The sequence below is a fragment of the Aythya fuligula genome, chromosome 1 (assembly GCF_009819795.1).
Source record: "Aythya fuligula isolate bAytFul2 chromosome 1, bAytFul2.pri, whole genome shotgun sequence".
NCBI classification, from domain to species: domain Eukaryota; kingdom Metazoa; phylum Chordata; class Aves; order Anseriformes; family Anatidae; genus Aythya; species Aythya fuligula.
This window is the reverse complement of record NC_045559.1, coordinates 78226842-78248605: the sequence shown is the minus strand read 5'-3', so window position 1 is coordinate 78248605 and position 21764 is coordinate 78226842. Positions and strand designations below refer to the sequence as shown.

The following is a 21764-nucleotide window of genomic DNA, read 5'->3' as shown; positions in this document are numbered from 1 at the left end:
GAAAAAAAAAAAAAAAAGTTTTAAGACACATACAAGCTAGGCATAGTAATTATAACATGGTTAACATAGTACAATAGAAAGAGTAGCCAGTTAGGTCAGCCTGTGTTACCCTGAAATTGTAGTTAAATGTAAGACATGAAACAGCACAACTTCATTTGAAATACCTTTTTGTAACAAACCTTTTTGAGAATTAAAGTACAGCAGTAAAAGCACCTTCAGCATGAATTTTTCTATATTGTTTAATCTAATAGAAAATATTTCACACAAACCATTCCTTTTGAACTATCCCCGTATTTCTGATTCCTCCATAGCTAGCCTCAGGAAGAAAGGGGAAAATTTTGCTTTCCCTAAAAAGTCTGCTTTGTTCCTAGGCTCTCCTATCTGTTATGTGAATAAGCATCTCAAACAGATCAGGTCTGTGAGAAGAGCAACCAGCTGCCAAGGTCTATTGAGACTGCAGGGCAGTGTTACCAAGAGTGTTTATGCATTTTCTGTGAACAAAGCCAGCAAGCACTTGAATGAGAGAAGGGAGGGGATGGTTGAGAGGTGGCCTAGCTGACTTATGAGATATATGAAGTTTAGGTTTGGCATAGAAAGGCTAAAGGCCCTTCGGAACTTAGGGAGCCATAAGCAGAAAAACCTCTTTTGGCCTCTGTTCTGCTCTATGTCCTAAAATATCTTCTATTTACATTTTTTTTCAGAGATGGGAACTCCTGCTACTGTCTCTGGTAGTATTCAGACCAGTGTTATTGAGACAAAGGGGAAACAGGACTACAAAGAACAGGGCTTGGTGTGCATGCAGTTTTGTTTGTTTGATATATCTAAAAATTGTTTTAGAGATTACACATTAAATACTTTTAAAAGTTTATTAAACACACAGAACACACATCCTGTTCAAAATCAAAAGATATGTGTTTTTTCCCTGCCATAAAAAAAAAAAAAAAAAGCGGAAGATGTAAGTTGTATTTCAATTACCATTATATATCCATTGTTTGCAAGGAATTGGAAAACTGGATCCCATACAACCCAGGTGACAGAACTAGGGAAAAAATCTCCTTAGAGCTGCAGACAGCTCTGACAGAACCAGGTTCATCTAACAGCAGGTTGGTATGTTACTCCAGAATGAGGTTCTGCCACTTTCTCTTGTATAGGAATAGTGAACAGTATGTGCCACACTCTGGCTTTTCAGATCCATGCAGGTCTGATGAAAATGAAGACCAATTCCAAGAATATCCCTCACCTCTAGATTCTTATTTGCATTACACAGAAGCTCTGCTATGTAATAGCCATCCCTCTGTAAAGAATGACACATTTATTTCCACAGCTGGTCCTGCCAGGGGCCAAGAAACTGTGATGGTTGGGAGGCCACTCTGGGGAGAAAGAAAGAAAACAAACAGAATAACAAGGAAAACCAGGGTGAAAAAATTTATTTCAGAGACATCATTCATCCATTTGTTTATCTTAGGTATTTCTAAAGTGCCATAGTATCACCATAGTATCTAAGCACCAACAGCACAACAGGAATTTACAGTATTCTACAGAGCTCCCTCAACTGGCAGCAGGATCTGGACACCAGTTGGTGACCGTGGATCTGGGATGGAGTGTGCTAGGGATGGTCTGCTGGTCTGCTGCAATTATAGTAGCTAATTACCTTTTTTTTTTTTTTTCCAGTAGACTCCCATTATGATCCTGAGGGAGGAGACGGCTGTTAGAGAAGCCAGTGAGCTAGCTGCTGTGAAAGTAAACCTATCGGTTCTTGACCTTATGCAGATGCCATACCTCTGTCCTCTGAATTTGGCCTGTGAGTTTGTGCTGCCCACAAAGCAATTAAATTCCTGGAAAAGGAAGATACTCTCTAACTTTTGCAATAGCGAAGAAAGGGTGCTGCCCAGATTCTCCTCTCAAACTAGAGGTTCACAAACAGTAAAGGGCAGACCAGCGGGAGAGAGTGAATTATTTCTGCCAAGTGACACTGAACAGGGAAAACTAGCAGTGGCTATGGAGTGGAACTCCAGAAATGTGCTTACACTGGTGAGCAATCCAATCCTAGCCACTAAGATTACTGCACCAGCTATGTGCTGTGAACCCTAAGGTCACTTTGATTTGACAGGCAGTTTTAAGTAAGTTAATAAAGATCTCATAAATAAATGTTTATCAACCCTTTTAATTTATAGAACACTGTTAGGTACACACAGCACTTCACAAAGTGTGTAGAGGGAGAAGAAATGCTGTAAGGACTGCTGCAAAGGCATAGTTGAGGGGCAATTGGCTTCTCAAACCACTATCTTGATGCAAGGGTTTCCTTCTGAGTTGAGCTCAGCTATGTGCAGACTCAGGTTTGATTTCATAGATCTGCTACAGTGATTCCATTCAGATTTCTAACAGAAAAGTCGCATCCACCGGATGCCATTCCCTGGCAAAGGGGACTTCTCAGCCAGACAGATATTTGTAGGGCTGTAGATTTCTTTTACAAAAATTAAACTGGAATGAGACAAGTTCATACAAATTGATCAGTTCTACAGCTAGACCGCAGAATGACCTTTGAATTTTAAAATGAGCCTACCAACTGAGAACTGTAGTATCCTTTCTGAAAATCTGCTAGCAAATAAAAATCTTGAAACTTCTGGAACCAACTAAATGACCATTAGTCACTTTTCACTTTCCAGAAGTCACTTTCCAAAAGCAGAACAAAAATCAGGAAGTCATTGGTTTGAAGCACTTCATTAAAAAAAAAAAAAAAAAAAAAAAAGTGCATTTGCAAATGAAGGCTTTGGGTTCCTGTGTAAACAAAGCCCACTCCATTTCAGAAAGCTCCTCCTACTTCCCTGAGCGGCTGCACACAAAAGACATAAAGGTGCCTTGTTACTCTATGAGCTGCAAACAATTTCATGCTCTTCCTACAGTTTCTTTCTTTTAAAATGTATTGAAACATCATTTTATCAGCAGCTGAGTGTCAAGAAGTGTCCTGGGGTTTGCAAAGGATCCCTATGAACCCTGGGCTACTTTGCAGAGTAGCAAGTTCTGGAGAGAAAGCCATTCACAAGCATCCCTAACCAACAGTTGCTCAGATCTATGGATCTCCTTAATTTCCTTCGTTTCTTCCGCACCACAGCCCCAGTCTTCTCACTGGCTTCAGTCTGCATTCCTTTTTCCAGAGATATACCAAAGCCACAGAGCCAGCTGCAGGACTAGTAAGATATATGACAAAACCAGAAATCTTTCCTAAGCTCTAGCAGTATCAGTAAGACAGTCTAAAAATAAACCATGTAAAGTGTTGCACTGCAATTCCTTGTAGTTAGAACCATGATGGGGGAACATCCTACAACTGCCACTGATATGTACCTGTGTAAAGTGAGGGGGTGAGCACTAATCTGAATGACATGTATAAGCCATTCTTTGCAACCATAAGGGCCACACGTTTTTATATAAATAAAAGAACACTATTGCATATCTTTTACACAAACACACAAAGTAATCAGTGTAAAACTGAATGTCCTGATATGAAAATTCAGATGTTTTGGTACAAAACCTATTTCTCACCACTTCTTATTGAGAAATGCTAGTAAATACAGTATGCTCAATGTTTTGAGAAGTACTGATATGGTATAGTGTCACAGAGTTGGCCATTTTGACCACTGCCAACGTGTGTACGTGTGAATGCTCACATGTGAAGATACTTGATATAAAAGCTAGTTCATACATATATGAATATATACATATAGATGTTATTTATATGCACACACACTGGTCAAAATGGGACATGAGAAATACTTGAAGGGAATCAGGTCATTCTCAGGTTGTTCTGTCCCATTTTACAGCACAGCTTACACCAGCCCACTTGAACCAAACATGTGAATCCGAATTCTGCAGAACAAAAAGGGTACCGGTACAAACTCACAGGTGACCTCCATACACCTGTCAAGTTGTGTACCAAAGTCTTAGCAGCAGCAAGTACAATTCTGACTTTTTTTAAAGCTTCTGGGTCTGATAGTTTTCTACATCAGTTACCTACCAGTTTTGAATAAGCCGTGTCCCTACCATCCCAGCAGCATTTGCAGTAAACATTCACAGGCATGCCTTCCTTATCCAGGTATGTCTACACATTCTATAAAGGTCACAACATTTCAGCTGTGTGTGGAACAAAGCTCCTTAAGCAGACACTCAAGGACCTTACCTCCCACCTTATTTCCCCTGACATGACCACGTATGCATACGCTGTGTGATCAAGCAGCTTTTCCTCACATGACCTGACATTGCACATCCTCCCTTCAGGTTCCCAGATAGTTTTGACTGGGAGGTGGAAGAACACATTTGCGCTTTGGCTGCCTGATGGGTGGAATCCAACTCTAGCACCGAGGAAGGAGGATGACAGGGCTTTGGGATGCAGAACCACCCACCACAACCACTGCTCAATCTCTGTCCATGCCTGAGGTGCTTTGGGAGAAGGAGGTGACTGAAAAGGGCAACCCAGTCCAAAAGCATTATTCTGGCCAGCTGCCTACAATTCAGAGGCCTTCTTGTAGTCACATGAGGCCCTTGTCTTCCCCTTTGTCCCTTAGGCACATTTGGGACAGGCCTGGATTAGGAGTTGCATCTGGGATCATCCCCAGACCACACCAAGTGATGCTGCCTACCACACATGCACCCGCTGGTGGGAGACTAAGTAGGAGTTGCGACTAAAGCTCTTCCCGCAGTGGGAGCACTTAAAAGGTTTTTCCCCAGTGTGGGTACGACGGTGCCGGATGAGGGTAGAGTTGTCACTGAAGCAGGTCCCACACTCGGCACACTTGTAGGGCTTCTCCCCAGTGTGGGTGCGACGGTGCTGGACAAGGTGCGAACGCTGGCTGAAACTCTTCCCACAGTCAGGACACAAATAAGGCTTCTCACCTGTGTGGACACGACGGTGGATGACCAGCTTAGAGCTCTCACTGAAGCACTTGTTGCAGTCAGTACACTTGTAGGGCTTCTCGCCCGTGTGGAGCCGCTGGTGGGCAATGAGGTTGGAGCTGTCGCTGAAGCGCTTCCCACACTGGGAGCACTTGTAGGGTTTTTCTCCTGTGTGAAAGTTGGCATGGCGGAGCAGGCCTGAGTTCTGGTAGAAGTTCCTCCCACACTTGGCACACACATAAGGCCGCTCACCAGTGTGGTTGCGCTGGTGCTGCACCAGGTGGGTGCTCTGGCTGAAGCTCTTCCCACAGTCCTTGCATTGGTACGGCCGCTCGCCTGTGTGGATGCGCTGGTGCTGGATGAGGTGTGAGCGGCGGCTGAAGCTCTTCCCGCAGTCAGCACACACATACGGCTTCTCCCCAGTGTGGATCCTCTGGTGGCGGATCAGGTCTGAGCTGCGGTTGAAGCTCTGCCCGCACTCGATGCAGATGTACGGTTTCTCTCCCATGAATGCTCTCTGGTGCACCACAGTCTCCTTACGCTTTCGGAAGCCACAGCGAGGACTCTTCTCCGGCCTCGTCTCTGCAGAGAGGAGGTCTGGCCTCGGACAGGCTATCTCCTGGTGGCAGCCCGCAGGGGAAGCTTCCCTCATGAAAAAGTCCGAAACGGCCCCACAGGGTTCGGCTGCCTCCGGACCATCCTGGTGGAGGTTCTCCTCATTCTCACTCATGCTCCCATCACCTGCGGGGCCAGAAGCAGACATCAGACACGCAGCTGACCCCCTCCGCTGCCCAGCCCACACCTTTAACGCCCTCCCGCGCCCCCCCTTCCCCATCCACCTTCCCGGCTCCATCCGTCCCCCAGAGCCGGGGGCTTCTCCCAGTGCCGGGCAGCAGCGTGCTCGGGGCCGTGCGGGGCGAGGAGGGGAGCGCACAGCAGGGGCCCAGCCGCCGCGGGGAAGCCGCGCCCGGTCCCCGGCCGCCCGCCGTCCCCTCCTCCCCCCGCCCGGGGCCCGCCCGCATCCCCGCCCGCCCCGCCGCCACTTCCTGCGGCTCCCGGCAGGCGGCCGCCCGGCCTCGCCGCCCCGAGCCCGGCCGCACCCGCAGCGGCCCCGCCGCGCTCCTCACCGCGGTTTCGGCTGCGGGAGGGCCCCGGGGGCCGCTGCCCGGCCCGGCCCGGCCGGCACGGCGGCGACAGCCCCTCCTTCGCTCCCTTCCTCCGTCCGCAGCGGGGCTTTCCGCGTTTTTCGTTTTGCTTTCACATAATGTTTCCCAGCATGTCTTTGTATCTGTTTCCTCCTGCACGTTTCTCTATTCCCAGATATTCCTGACGTGTTCCTATACTGTTCATAGATGAGGAATGGGGACTGTTTTGATTAAAGGAAACTCGGAGCACATGGGAAGTTAGCAGAAATACAAAGTAATCACAATAGTTGATTTCATGGATTTTCATGAATCTTTCCTGCAGTTGAGGCACATCATCTGTAAGGATTGAGTGAACCAAAATGACAAGGCATGCCTGGTTTTGGCTCTGGATGCGAGAGTTTGCGGAACCCGAACTGATGCTTGCCTCTGTATGCTCAAATACCTACATGAATACTCACGAAAAAATTACTATGACTGATAAATTATTTGCCTTAAATGCTGCCATATTCCACAGCTACTCAAAGCAGAAGAAACCAACGATTTTTCTGTGATTTCGTGCCCTTAAACAAGCTTATCAGAGTTTTTCCTTCTGTTGTGATACAGTGGGAATACAATTCTGTTGTCCCTACCATGCTTGCTGAATTGTTTTCTGATTTATTCCCAGTCACTTTTAAACACCTCTTTTTAGTAGTTGTTATGCAGACCCAATACTCAAATTTTGTCTCATCTTCTGATTAGCGGCTGGAAGGGGGAAATTAAGGTGTGTAAATATGAAAATGTGTTTGCACGAGATGGAAGAAGGATCAGTGAGGTATGTACCTGCACAGTGCCAGGTAAAGTCATCTGTAGGAGGGGAAAGATATTGCTAAAGACTTTTCACAGTGGCTGCGAGGGAACACAGCTTAAAATTCTGAAAAAATATAGTTTAAGAGGGAAGTAGTAAAATGTGGTAGCAATTGTGTTCAGTCTGTCCTCCACACATTGGAAATCTGGTTCTTGAGATGCCTCCCTGGAAAATAATCATAAACAGGGAAAATAGAATTTGATCCAATTGCCAGTAAGATTAAGATATAAGATTAATTTTATTTCACCAATATTTTCACCAAATACTTTTTTTTTTTTGTTAATGAGACTACACTACATATTGCAAATGATTGTATAAGTTAACATGCATTTATTAATTTAATACACGAGTTTTCAGTGTCATTATTCTGTCAAATATTGAATCAAACTTTCTATTTATTCATTAATACCTTTGCTTATTCCAGACTTGATAAGATGTCTGTGGAATTGGAATTTCTGTGCAGATTACTCTGCCTTTGTAAAAATAATTTGTAGTGTCAAGTGTACCAGGCTATGGTGATTTGCCATGGTTCTCAGTATACGATTCATCACAGGGATTTGGCCATCAGCTGTGGCTGTCTAGGTCTCACAGTTGGAAGGATACTGGTCTTCAAGCCAGTTTCCCTTTTTTCATTTGTGTTATAAATTAGACCACACAATTTACTGGTCTATTGAAATTATTTTATTAATCAAGTAAGCAGACACAAGCAAAACAGCGCTGGGCGGCTGGGGAGTCTCCGCTCCACAACAGCACGCAACTAACCCCCCTCAGTCCCTTCTTCTTATAGTCTAGCAGTTCCAGTTGTTTGTCTGCTACGTTGCCACATCCTGGTATATTCTTCGGCTGCGCACGCTGTTGCTAGGGGGTCGTGAAGATGAAGGCCGTAGTCTTCCTCCACGAATTGGTCTCCCTTTTCTTCTTATATGGTATTAAGTCCATCTCTCAGGTCATGCCCTGAGGACGTTGTAAAACCTGCTTGGCGACTTAAGCAAGAGGCAGATTGCAATCTCTAACTTAATCAGGGAGCTACCATGGTCCATTGTTTTATCACAATAGGTTACAACATGTATGCAACCTTCCCCCAGTCTCTGCCCTGAATCAAGGCCGAAGGGCAGAAGTTCCCCTTACAATCCCTTTTACAATGAACAAACTTCACTTATTCTATAACAATTTGCATTAGTGATGTTGATGGCAGGTTTCCTTCTGCCCACTGATGTGCACTTGTCTGTATGGGAAGGCAAATTTTGGATCTGTTGCTACAAAAGACACACTAGCTGAGAAACCTCTATCCACCTTGTGATATTAGTCCGTTAAATCTGTTAAACAAACTCAGGTGTTGGACACAGAATTTGTACCTCACACAGAGGAATAGGAACACTTGATCCTTACCTATAAGGTGGAATGAAAAATGTGTAATTTTATGGTCAGTGTTATATATGGAGTGGTAATTCGTGTCGAGAAAAATGGTTGATATTAATAAAGAAGGGGGAGATTTGGGAATGTGGCCATGCGGGTTGGAAAGCCCCATGGTTGAGATAACATTAGACTCTTAATGACGAGGCCATCAGGAATATAAAAGAGTTTAGAGGGAACAAAGAAGGGACGTTTAGATGTAGAGCTTAGGGAAATGGTTTAGTGGGGACTGTTAGCGTTAGGTCAGAGGTTGGACTCGATGATCTTGAGGTCTCTTCCAACCTAGAAAATTCTGTGATTCTGTGATTCAGGAGACTCCATGCAGTCTCCAGTTTCTTGTTCTCCAGATGGTTTCCTGTTCTCCAGCCGTTAAGGCATGGATGTTTCTGGATGTTTGCTGTTGTTGTTACATTCAAAGTTGTTTGACCAATGAAGTTGTTTTGAAAAGAACTGCTGTGGAGAGAAGGGAGCCTGCCCTCAAGATAAAAAAAAAAAAAAAAAAAGGCAACACGATGAAGTTACATCATCAATAAAGAAGGAGGAAAAAGAAGTGAAGAGGAACAGGCTGGCAGAATGGAGACCAGGATGGGAACAGGCACTTTGATTGCCTCATGAAGATAAGTTCAGCCAAACTCAGCAAACTGCTCAGAGAAGCTCGTACTGAAAGTCACTGGAAACAGGCTCACTGGAACTGGAGAGAAGCTCGAGCTGAGAGAAGCGGACCTGTGCACACAACTGCCCCTCGCTGGTAAGCAGTTGCGCATTATGGGGAATCATATGTCCTTAGGAACAAAGACTGTCCTGGTAACCTTACAGCTTATTCTCCTTATTAACAATAGGACAGTTTATGAGCCTGAAATATGGGACCAAACTGAGGTCAAGGTGTGGGACTCTGCAACTAAAAATGACAAGGTTGCAGTGGGATTGTTCCTGTGAGAAACACTCCGTAGCCAATAACTTAGGCTCCCCCAGTGACTGTTCACTACATCCCCCCACCTTCTGAAGCATTTTCTGCATATCTTGCCAGGCTTTAATCACACAATGAACTTTCAAGAGCCCTTGGGATACTGGGTCCTTGGGACTCATCCCCAAGTACTTTCTCATTCTGACCCCAAGTCTCTCATATGATTTCTGTGTTGCACACTATTATTATTCCAGCCAGGATTGGCAAGTGAGTATTTCTGCCCTGCCGCTATTACCCCTGGTCCTGGAGGATGAGCTCTTTCCCATTCTTGTATAGCAGCTCTCCTCCTGATCATTCCCATTTCTTTCCCTGTAAACAACATACTTATAGACATAATTCCCTCCCCCAAGAGTGTAAGTCACGTCGTAGGAACTGGTCTAATTGCTCAGCTAGGCTGTTGGGGTCCTCGAATAAAGACTTCCTCTCCTTCTTAAAAGTCCTAACCTCTCTGCTGGTAAGGAGGGGGGGAGGGGGGGTAGTTCACCTAAGAGGATACACAGTTAGTGTTAGTACTGTTAGTATCAGGGAAGGCAAAATTCTCAATATATCTTCTACCTTGCTCTAATTCTTGCCAGAGCCTAGAGTACGATCCTTCTTTAGGGACAGTGTTAATTACATCCCTGTCTCCCTTCCTGGAGTGACTGCTGCTGCCACGGGTACAATATTATAGGGAGCATAACTTGGCTCCTTCTCCGAAAAAGGAATCTTATTGTTTACACATAAATTTAAAGCCTGAATTTTCATCAGACCCATATTTTGGCCAAAATACTGCTGTTTCCTTAATTGGTTCTTTTGTCCAGACTGATACACAATATTTAACCTTTTTTTAATTATTTTTCTTTTACAATCCCTCGAATTTTGGGATTATGTTTCCAATTTCTTATCATTCTTCAGGACGAACTATTAGTAGGCACTCCCCCAGGGATATCTCCCTGTCCCCTGGAACTCATATTTCCCATTTTTCCTAGCCCTCGCCAGTATGTTGCTACAGAAATTTCCCTTCTGCAGTGTACCACACACTAACGTTCTGAAAAATGGGGGTGTACCGCCAAGCACTTCCCCGTGCAAGTGCTACCGCACACCTATGAGTTTACCAGATTCCCTGCTGTTCTTCAAAGCACTTCCCCGTGCAAGGATTACCATACACCAAATTTTCCTGGTGTACTACCCAGCACTTTCCCGTGCAAGGGTTACCGTACACCAGATTCCCCTGGTGTAGTGCCAGCACTTCCCCGTGTAAGGGCTTACCATACACCAGATTTCACAGAATCACAGAATTTCTAGGTTGGAAGAGACCTCAAGATCATCGAGTCCAACCTCTGACCTAATGCTAACAGTCCCCACTAAACCATATCCCTAAGCTCTACATCTAAACGTCTTTTAAAGACTTCCAGGGGTGGTGACTCCACCACTTCCCTGGGCAGCCCGTTCCAATGTCTAACAACCCTTTCGGTAAAGAAGTTCTTCCTAACATCCATCCTAAAACTCCCCTGGCTCAACTTAAGCCCATTCCCCCTCGTCCTGTCACCAGGCATGTGGGAGAACAGGCCAACCCCCACCTCTCTACAGCCTCCTTTAAGGTATCTGTAAAGAGCAATAAGGTCACCCCTGAGCCTCCTCTTCTCCAGGCTGAACAACCCCAGCTCCCTCAGCCGCTCCTCGTAGGACTTGTTCTCCAGGCCCCTCACCAGCTTCGTCGCCCTTCTCTGGACCCGCTCAAGCACCTCCATGTCCGTCTTGTAGCGAGGGGCCCAAAACTGAACACAGTACTCGAGGTGCGGCCTCACCAGAGCCGAGTACAGGGGGACGATCACCTCCCTAGCCCTGCTGGTCACACTGTTTCTGATACAAGCCAGGATGCCGTTGGCCTTCTTGGCCACCTGAGCACACTGCTGGCTCATATTCAGCCGACTATCCACCATCACTCCCAGGTCCTTCTCTGCCTGGCAGCTCTCCAACCACTCATGTCCCAGCCTGTAGTTCTGCTTGGGGTTATTGCGCCCCAGGTGCAGGACCCGGCACTCTTTTTTTTTTTTTTTCCCAAGACTCTTCACAGAGTCTCACCCGACCCCCAAGGCAATACTTAATATTTCTTACCTTGGTCTGTACACAGAGTTACCGGATCAATTATTAAAAACCCAGAGTGCCTACCTTCTTCCTTTCCCCACTACTTCACGGATCCTGCCTCTTTAACCAGTCTCGGGCCCTCTGTCAGCTTTCTGCCGAACCACCACCGTCGATGCACAGGACCACTGAAATCAGTGGGGCATGCCTTCCTGCTGCTGTGGCGGTGGGGCTCCCCAGTAGGTGGGGATCCCCAGTAGTAGTAGGATCCAGGACGAGCCCCCAAATCGTGAGAAACACTCCATAGCCAATAACTTAGGCTCAGGCGAGGATCTCAGTGAAGTAGTAATTTATTTGCGATTGCAATGGCGGGCGCCCCACAAGCAGGAGAGAGCGCATCTACTAGTTCCAAAACACAGTTTATATACCTTTTGATGGCAGGACCCTCCCCTGTTTCCCCACTGAGTGGGTAATCCAGGTTCACAATCTATCTGATGCTTCACAAACAATGCATGGCTTTCAGTTGCTGGCCTGTTAAATTTCAAATTTCTTTTGACATTTTTACTGCTTGAAGTGGTAATGTTTCTTCACTTATCTGACTTGACTTGACACCGTGATTTTCACCTAAATGTCCTAAGGAGTCTGGTTGTCTGCATTTTACAAGGTCGCCTGCTAAGCTTTCTTATCACTGTAAGCATATCTCAGTACCACATTCCCTCCTTCTAAATAATGTAATTCTGCAAAAACAACATTTCTATTCCCACACTCGGCACCTGGCGAGCAATCTCTGAGGCCTTAAAGAGCCATGTGGGACCACAGTCAAAAACATGTGGTTTGCCAGATAGTGAGGGAGCTGCGGGCTCCTTTACTGATCCGACTGCTACGCCATCGGCCCCTCTGCTGCTACAGCTATCAAAGGCTTTTGCTGTTACGCCCCCTGTTGACCTGAACGTGCCTTTTGACCCAGGCCTATTGGCCTTGAAAAGGAGATGGATATGCTTTTCTTCGACCCGGGAAGAACGGGATACATAAGGCCTGAAGACCGAGTTGCTTGACAACTTAAAGCAAGATATATTTTTCAAAGGGAATGGAAAATGGAGACTTGTATGTAATCAAGAAAAGGAGTGGAAAATGGAGACTGTTGAGTTGTGGAACTTGGAGGATTGTTTGTTACCTTTTCTGGTCGTACATATGCATAAGTGTACTTGAGTTTAGTAAGTCATGGAACTTCGAGGATTGTTTGTTACCTTTCCTGATTGTACGTATGTATAGGTGTACTTGCGTTTAGTATGTAAAGCAATGTTCTGTATATTTGGAATATTTGATGTTCGTGTGTGCGTGTTGGTGGAGCGTAGACTCCCCGCACACCCAGCGCTGTTTACTTGCCTTTTATACCTTTTAGAAATATTTGTTTTATAAATATTACAAAATTCAGATTGAGTTGAGACCTCATTTATAACAGTCAGTATCATCCCATGCTGTTTGAAATGTAGAGTGTCCCACACAGTGATAATGTCGCTACCTACAATCTTGATCGAGTCTGTCTTATGCCTGGGTTCAGCTTTCACATCCATAGTTTAGCTGACACTGTTACAGACAGACATGGTTAGTAATATTATCTAAATGATGTTGTAGATGTCTTAACTAGCTGAGGATGACAGAGTTAATTTTTGATTTTGCAGACAATGAACCCTTTGCACTGAATGCATGAGGGTTGTTTTTTGTTGTTGTTGCTGTTTGTTTTTTGTTGTTGTTGTTGTTTTGTTTTGTTTTGTTTTGTTTTTCAGTCCTTGTTCTTGCTCCATTCCAGTCTGGTCCTGGAATATGGGCCAGTGGAATATTTACCGTGTGGAAGGTAAAATACTACACAGTGTTAGATGAGTGACATTCACACCTTCCGTGGGAGGTAAGGAAATGTGACTTTTCATATGCTTGGCTGGGAAACAGTCTAGCTGCATCGGTCAACAAGTATCAGGCATTTATATACCAGTGGCTCTGGCACTATCTAGCATATGCCAGGTATCATTGTCAAAGCAGGAAACTGAACCTCACACTCCAGAGCCTGGAGGAAGGAGCAACACTTTTTAGAGTGAATGTTCTTTTAGTGTACCAATCTGTGCCTTTTCTGTGTGTGAGACTTGTAGCATATATCAATAGAGCTGTAGTTCTGGAAAGCCAGTCCCAGAGCAGCAACACTGACATTTACCCATTAAAGGGGAATGCCAAGTCCCTCTGTAGATTCCTTATCTAAACTGTGAGTGGGTGCTAATGTAGCTATCTCAGAACTGATGGGTGGTGTTGCTGATACATCTGCAGTCAGGTCTGTGGGTTCAAATGTATTTGAATGTGACTACTGTGTGTTGTCACTTGGATTTCGTAGGATCATTAAGGTTGGAAAAGACCTTCAAGATCATCTGGTCCAACCATCCCCCTACTACCAGTATAACCCACTAAACCATGTCCCTAAGCACCAGATCCAACCTTTCCTTGAACACCCCCAGGGACAGTGACTCCACCACTCCCCTGGGCAACCCGTTCCAATGCCTGACTGCTCTTTCTGAGAAGAAATGTCTCCTCATTTCTAACCTAAACCTCCCCTGGCACAACATGATGCCATTCCCTCTAGTCCTTTTGCTAGTTAACCTGTGATAAGTGGCTGACCCCCAGCTTCCCACACCTTCCTTTCAGGTCATTGGAGAGAGCAATAAGGTCTCCCCTGAGCCTCCTCTTCTCCAGACTACAACCGCATTTTGCTCAGCCGCTTCTCACAGGACTTGTGTTCCAGGCCCTTCACCAGCTTTGTAGCCCTTCTCTGGACACATTCTTGATGTCTTGATGTCTTTTTTATACTGAGGGGCCCAAAATTTAACACAGTACTCAAGGTGGGGCCTCACCAGAGCAGAATACAAGGGGACGATCACCTCCGTGGTCCTGCTAGCTACACTATTCCTGATAGAAGCCAGGATACTGTTGGCCTTCTTGGCCACATGGGCACACTGCTAGTTCATGTTGAAGAGGGAATCAATCAGCATCCCCAGGTTTTCCTCTGAACAGCTTTCGAGCCACTCTGCCCCAAGCCTGTAGCGCTGCATGGGGTTGTTGTGGCCAAAGTGCAGGACGCGGCACTTAGCTGTGGTGAACCTTATCCCGCTGGTCTCTGCTCATCAACACATCCTGTCCAGGTCCAAAACAAAAGGATAGAAATACAAAACAAAAAAGTTAAGGATAGCATAGCATTTTTTGTTATCCTTAACCATAGTGTCTTCTGGCTTTGTTGGAGAACCTGTGAGACATTATGAACTGAATCCTACTCTCCCTTTTTATTGAATAAATAAAAAGAAGGAATAGGTGGTTAAAATCTGGTGAATTTGTGAGATCTTGACAAGTTAGAGAGCTAGGCAATCACCCACAATATGAAGTTTAGCAGGAGCAAGTGCCAGATTCTGCACCTTGGAAGGGGCAACCCCAACTGCACATACCGACTGGGGGTTGGGAGGGTGGAGAGCAGCCCCACAGAAAGGGATCTGGGGGTTTTGGTCAACAACAAGTTGTATATGAATCAACAGTGTGCCCTGGCAGCCAAAAGGGCCAACAATATCCTGGAGTGCATCAAGCACAGCATTGCTAGCTGGCTGAGGGGAGTGATTGTCCTACTCCGCTCAGGGATAGTGCAGCCTCACCTTGAGTACTGGGACACCACAGTGTAAGAAGGACATACATGTAGAACTATTAGAATTTTATTAGAGAGATTTATTAGAGAGTTCTATCTTCACCTAAGATGGTAAAGGGTCTAGAGGGCAGGAAGTATGAGGAGTGGCTGAGGCCCCTTGGTTTGCTCAGCCCGGAGCAGAGCAGGCTGAGGGGAGGCCTCATGGCGGCCTGCAGCTCCCTCACGAGGGGAGCGGAGGGGCAGGCGCTGAGCTCTGCTCTCTGGGGACAGCGACAGGACCAGAGGGAATGGCATGGAGCTGGGACAGGGGCGGGTCAGGCTGGGGGTTAGGGAAAGGTTCTGCACCCAGAGGGTGGTTGGACACTGGGACAGGCTCCCCAGGGAAGTGGTCATGGCACTGAGCCTGCTGGAGTTCAAGAAGCATTTGGACAATGCTATCAGACATGGGGTTTGTTTTTGGGGTGGTCCTGTGCAGACCCAGGAATTGGACTCAATGATCCTTGTGGGTCCCTTCCAACTCGGGATAATATATGATTTCAATTAATTAATATATTAATTATTTGATTAATTAAATTGTTAAATTGGTTAATTATTTAGTTTTAATTATTCAATATATGGTTTTAATTTAATTTTATATTTTAATTCCTGAAAACCTATAAACTAGTGTCATACAGAGGAGAAGGAAAAAAAAAGAAATAAAAAAAAAAAAAAAGGAGAAATTTCTGTGTATGTTAGAATGAAGAAACTAATAAAGTAATATTGTTTCAATTTTTGCTATACAAAAAAGTAAGTGACACTTTTTCTATAGCGTCTTCTACTTCAAAATTACAAAATGCATTTAGTTCAGTGCCTTTTTGTATTTTTAGGACCAAAAGGCAAAACAAATCTTGGATAGGTCTGTTAACATATCTTGGGTAGGTCTGAAGGTAACTTGAAAAAGAAACCTTTCAAATGGAAGGCTTCACTGAAAAATATCATAAAACAGTAGCGAATACTATCTTGTTATAAATGTAATCGGGAATGGAGTTAAATGTGGTTGGCTGCTGCTCACAAGTGTTTTTCACAAGGGCTCAGTATTGGGGCCATTTTTAAAAATATATATTTTTATCAACTATTTTGATGAGGGGATCAAATGCGCACTGAGAAATTTTGCAGATGACACCAAGCTGGAAATGTATGTTGATCTTCTTGAGAGTAGGAAGGCTCTGCAGAAGAATCTAGATAGTCTAGATCCTATTGGCCGCATCCAATTGCATAGCCTTCAACAAGGCTAAATGCTGAGTTTTACACTAGGGTCACAACAATCCAACGCAGCAACACAGGTTCAGGAAAGAGTGGCTGGAAAGTTGCCTGGCAGAAAAGGACCTGAAGGTGCTATTTGAAAGCCAGCTGAATATGAGCCTTTTAGGTTTCTCAGCTAGGCACCAGTCTGTCTCTTCAGTTTTCATTACAGTTACTAGATTTCTAAATATATTATGTGTGACGTTCCAGTTTCACTTTTTAAAATGACAGTAAAGGCACAGAGTTAAATGGCAAAGTTATACAGAGGAGAATTTGGATATCATAAAGGGAAAAAAAAGGATGAACCTGAGAATGGCAAAATACGAGTGGAATACAGTGTCAAATAGAAAGTGTCACAGTTAGTGGCCAGTGACAGGAGTTTCTGCTCCAAGGTAGAAACTCCCTAGCTGGAAATTTTTTAGAAGACCCTGAGTGCATCCATTAATCATAGATAACTATCAGCAACCCTGACAAATGTACTTTTCTGAAAATGTTATATGTAATCTTAGAATATATCAGACAAGGCTAGAGATAAGGCATGGTTAATATTTCAAAATGTGGCACTGGTGAGATTACACCTGGAATATTTTTACATTTTTAGTCATGGTCATTGATGAAATATGGATCCAGTTGGAAAGCACTGTAACTAAGGGCTCCAAAGATGTGCTTACAGAAGCAATAAAGTCTATTTTTCAGGAAGTGATTGAACTTGATTATCTTGTTTACCTAGTAAAACAGGTTGAAAAATTGTGTTGTCTTCATTTATAATAAATGTTGAGTGCTAAGTATTAGATTGAGCAGAAGAGCTTTTAATCCTAATGGACTCTGCCAGTGCAAAACCAGGATATAATTTGATTGTGAATACTCATAGAATGGATATGCTGGGTTTGCCCCATACAAACTCCACCACAACTGCTCTCTCACATCCCCTCCTCAAAAGAAGAGGTGACAGAGAAGAAAGTATGATGGAAAGAAAAAAAAAAAGGCTCACTGGTTGAGATAAGGATAATTTAATTAAAGGAAACAGAAAGGGCCATGTGTGGTAGGGGTGGGACAGCAAGCAAAGGCCATGGGGAAGCACAGAGGGAAGGAAAAAAAAAGTTCTCTACATGTTTGGCTGTGTTTCTACGTGTTTGGCCATGTCCTGGGAAGCAGGGCCTCAATGCACATAGTGGTTGTGAGGAGAAGACATCTTCATAAGGAGAGCCTCCCTTCTCTTTCCCATTCCCCACCTTTTATTGCTGAGTGTTACACCATATGGCATGGGATAACCCTTTGGTCAGTTTAAGTCAGCTCCCCTGGCGATGTCCCCTCCCCACCCCTTGCCTACCCCCCAGCTTACTGGCTTTGGGGGGGTTTGGAGAGAGTCTTGGTGTTGTGCCAGCAGTGCTCAGTGCTAGACAAAACTGGTGTGGATACCACTGCTGTTCTAGCTACAAGTGCAGAACACAGCACTGTATGGGCTGCTGCAGGGAAAGTTAACTCCCTCCCAGCCAGACCCAGTACATGAAAACCAGAAGTTTCCTGTGTACCAGGGAAGCAATGTTTTGCAGTAGCCTTAGAAGAGGATGAGTTGGGAGGAATACAATTCTTGTGTTCAAGGCAGAGTGTGGCCTTTTCACCAAAGGAGATTGCAGGCTGGATTTGTGATCTAGGATTCCAACTGCATTCTTATTTTATAATTTTATTAATGCCTGCATGTGAATTGCCATGCCGTATAACTTTGGTGTGACTATCATTTTCTTGATAATTATGTAGCTTTTTCTATGGTACTGCCTGGTTAAATGTCAGAAATAAAAGCCATGAACAGTGCAAGATATCTCTGATAACAGTACTGAAGACCAAACTTAATTAAGATTATCCAAAGGTCAGGGTATTAAGTAGTCTGTAATTGTTCATAGCAGGTTAAAGAATGGCCTAGGTGACTGTGGTGGCAGTGAAGGTGCACAAAATGCAAGGAATGGCACATTTTGATGTAACATCTAGGTGGAGAGCAGTTATTGTTCACATATTATAAAACTGACTTTTTAAAAAACAAAAACAAAACAAACAAACAAACAAAAAAACTACAGGTACTCTTAGGAATCAGGCATAATCCACAACAAGAGCAACAAGAGTGTAATCAAATAAAATACTTCTCAGGAACCCGGCTCAGGTTTCCTTGAATTAGAGCTGTAAGCAGGTAAAGGGCTGATCCAAAGTACACACAGCCCCAGTACACTTTTGGGATGGGTTTGCCTGTGTTGTTAGTAACACTGAGGTATAAACCGGAACATTCTTCAAAGCACAAGTGTTTTTTGAACACCCAGTTTGTTCAATACACCAAATATGTGGTATTTTCTCTTCCTGCAAGTCCTTGGCTGGCTCTAGCATGGCTTAGATGAAACAGAAATTAGCCATACACTAGAAAAATAAAACTTCTCATCCAAATACATTTTAGCTATCAGTAGGATAGCTAAAGCAGGAACACTTCTGAAGTTGGGATGTCCAATTTTTAAATGCCAGGAAGGTGTGAACTATTTGAATTTATAAATTCAGTAAGCTGAGGAAATCAGATGTTTCACAAAAGGGTATACAAATAGTACACACTTGCACATTTTCTACCTAATTAATTTTTGACCACTGTAGATAAACATGTATTTTGGGACCTTTAACAGAGGGCAGAACTGGGAGGAGACAAGATTAAAACTGCCTAAACCATAGTTTGTGTTAGAAGTTAATGATTCTTCTACCAAGTACCAACACAGCCTTGCTTAAGGAGAGAATCTTCTGGCTTTTGAGCATTTGTGTGGTAATATAACTGCTGTTGTTGTGGATACAGAATCTAGGTAGGAACCTCTTTAATATTCTTTTTGTTTGTCTTAACCGCTAAATGTTGCCATTTAGCGTTTGCAGCTATCAAACATTACCCATGTAGTACTTGCTGCGTATCCTGTGACCAATTACACCGCTAACGTTCCTGTCGTAAACATCAACATTTTAATGATGGCATCATGGATTTTTATGTGTCTGTCTAAACTGTAAGCATCATATGCCATGAACAATGAAAGTAGCATTTAGGCCTGCATGGTACTGTGATATTCATTTGTCATAGTACATTAACTTGACAGATCTTATTATGAATCGTTAATGTATTTAAAAATCAGTAAGACAACTATATTAACATTTCAGTTAGTGTAAATCAATACAGTTCCATAAACTACTGGAAGAAATCTGTCTCTTGATTTGTGATACTGTAATCTATTGGGTAGTGATACAGCTGCTGAGAATGCCACCACAGTGAAAAACAGCCCAAGGACTTAGTGTCTTTGCTGGATTTTGAAAATTCCTCTGAATTACTGTATTTTTCTTTTATAACTTCTATAAAATCCACAGAAAAATCCATAAAATCCAAACTGTTGTCTTGACATTTGTAAACGAATTATCTGTTATTTGTGCTAAGTTGTTTACCTTGGTGTTCTTATTCACATTAATTTGCATATAATTAAGGAGTGGAAAACCAAGCTTTATTTATTGTTATTGTTATTGTTATTGTTATTTGTTTATTTATTTATTAAATTCTTATTCTTATTCTTTTATTTTTAATGTTCAATAAGGGGTAGATCTACCTTGCAGGAACAGAGATAGGCCATGGGCCCTATAAGATCATATACCATGAAACACTGAAGAATCCTGTGGCTGTCATTTGCAAGAGTGGCTGCTACCCTCTGGAATGGGCTTGCAAGGTGCCACACACTTCACACAATTCTGTGAAATCTCTCAGCTTTCTCCAGCACAAATGATCCATGATGATTACTGGTTAAGACACTTGGTCTTTCCTCTTCTGTTTCTCAGCAGAGTCCGTACTGAGCACAAGACCAAAGCTGTCTCGTGCTGTAACCAGCTGTTCATCAAATGTTCCCCTAGTATGATGGAAAATTAAACTAGAAGAGCATTAATTTTCATTCTCGCAATATGGCTTGGGGCTTCTTTGTTTGCTTTCCTTATGCTTGCTTTTGGAAATAGTATTGTTTTCTTCCGTGAGGAAGGAAGTCAGTGTGGATTTTGTTTAGGCTGAGAGACTACCTGACTAACCTAAAAATGTTATTTGACTGATCTTGCCCTTCTGCAAATACAGATACCTCAAGGAATTACTGCAGCAGAATGGCTTGTGCAGATGAAGTGTAATAGTTTTGGGGAAGTCATATAACTGATTGAACACATTTGATACTTCTCATTTCCTACTTTCATTTCACACATTCCTTATACATTTCATATTTTTCCTCAGCTTGTACCAACTCCTTGATTTATTAAAGATGGGGAAAAAAAACACCCTAGTGAAATAAAGCTAAAATAGCAACTTCATCAATACTTAAAATTGTCATGCTCAACAGCTAGTTTATGTTGATATCAGTAACAAATAAATGTTTTATATATATATATATATATATATTTTTTTTTTTTTTTCCGTTATCTTCTTGTGACATGGCATTTTCCCAGCCCTGATCTTCAACAGATTTCCATATAGGTCAAGGTCAACTGAGGACAGCAGATGTTGCCAGCAGCTCCAACTCTTGATCCTTGCACATAGCTCACTCTGACATTTCTCCATCACAGGCTGCATCATCTTTTCACTTCCCCCTCTCCCACTCTTCCACAGCAAAAGCAGCACCTTCTACAGTAGTATCTTTGCAAAGCAGTGATAAGACATTATTCAACAATGACAGGAACTGGTCACACTTGTTCTTGGCTGAGAGTCCTTCCCTAGATCTCTGGAGAAGCTAATTACCATCTTCTATCTGGCTTCACATTTTTCTGTGTGCATCAGGTAGCTTTTGCCCCCAGAAGATGACTTTTACTTTATTTTTCTTCTCTTTATCATCCTGGATCTTGCTTGATACCTTAACCTCTGCCTCTGGCTGCCTTTTTCACTATTTACCTCTAACTTCTTAACCTTTCCTTTGATACTTACTGCTCCAACTTTAAATCTGACTGTCCTCCCTTTTTGTGCCTTCACAATCTGTCTTTGAAACATTTACCAGGATGTCCTGCTGAACTTCTTCAGTTACAGTTCTGGATACGTAACTGCCTTTGTCTTTTCTCTACTTTACCTCTTATTTTTATCCACGTTTCTCTGTCTTAACTCATTCTCTCCTTATATTCAGGTTCTACCTTCAAACTCTCTAAAAACTGCAACTTCTGTAGGTCTGTTACCTGCAATGACATGTTTTCCCAGCATCTTACTGTAGTCCTTTGTGTATCTTATAACAGAGAAGCTAATACCTTCACATTATATCGGGACAGTTAAATTTCAGAGGACAATGTGCTTATAAGTACTGACTCCCTGAATGCTAAAAATCTCATTTCACAAGCATTTCTGTTAGTAGTTATGCAGACATGAGAAAATATTATTTCCTCTTCTTCTTGTTCCTATCTGTCTGAGGAAGGATTTTTTTTTTCTTTTGTGGATCTGTTTTCTGACCCAGATTTACAGCACAGCCACAGAAGTAGTGTTAC

The 21764-nt window shown here is 43.4% G+C and overlaps 1 protein-coding gene across 1 annotated transcript; it reads right to left on the bottom strand.

The window, feature by feature from the left end:
• Positions 1 to 2755: 2755 nt before the first annotated feature.
• On the bottom strand, positions 2756 to 5805 carry LOC116501085 (zinc finger protein 239-like). Its single transcript, XM_032206479.1, has 2 exons — positions 5727 to 5805; positions 2756 to 5628 (listed from the first exon to the last, which is right to left on the bottom strand). The coding sequence occupies exon 2, from the start codon at positions 5615 to 5617 to the stop codon at positions 4631 to 4633; it is 987 nt and encodes a 328-aa protein (XP_032062370.1). The 5' UTR covers positions 5618 to 5628; positions 5727 to 5805; the 3' UTR covers positions 2756 to 4630.
• Positions 5806 to 21764: the final 15959 nt, after the last annotated feature.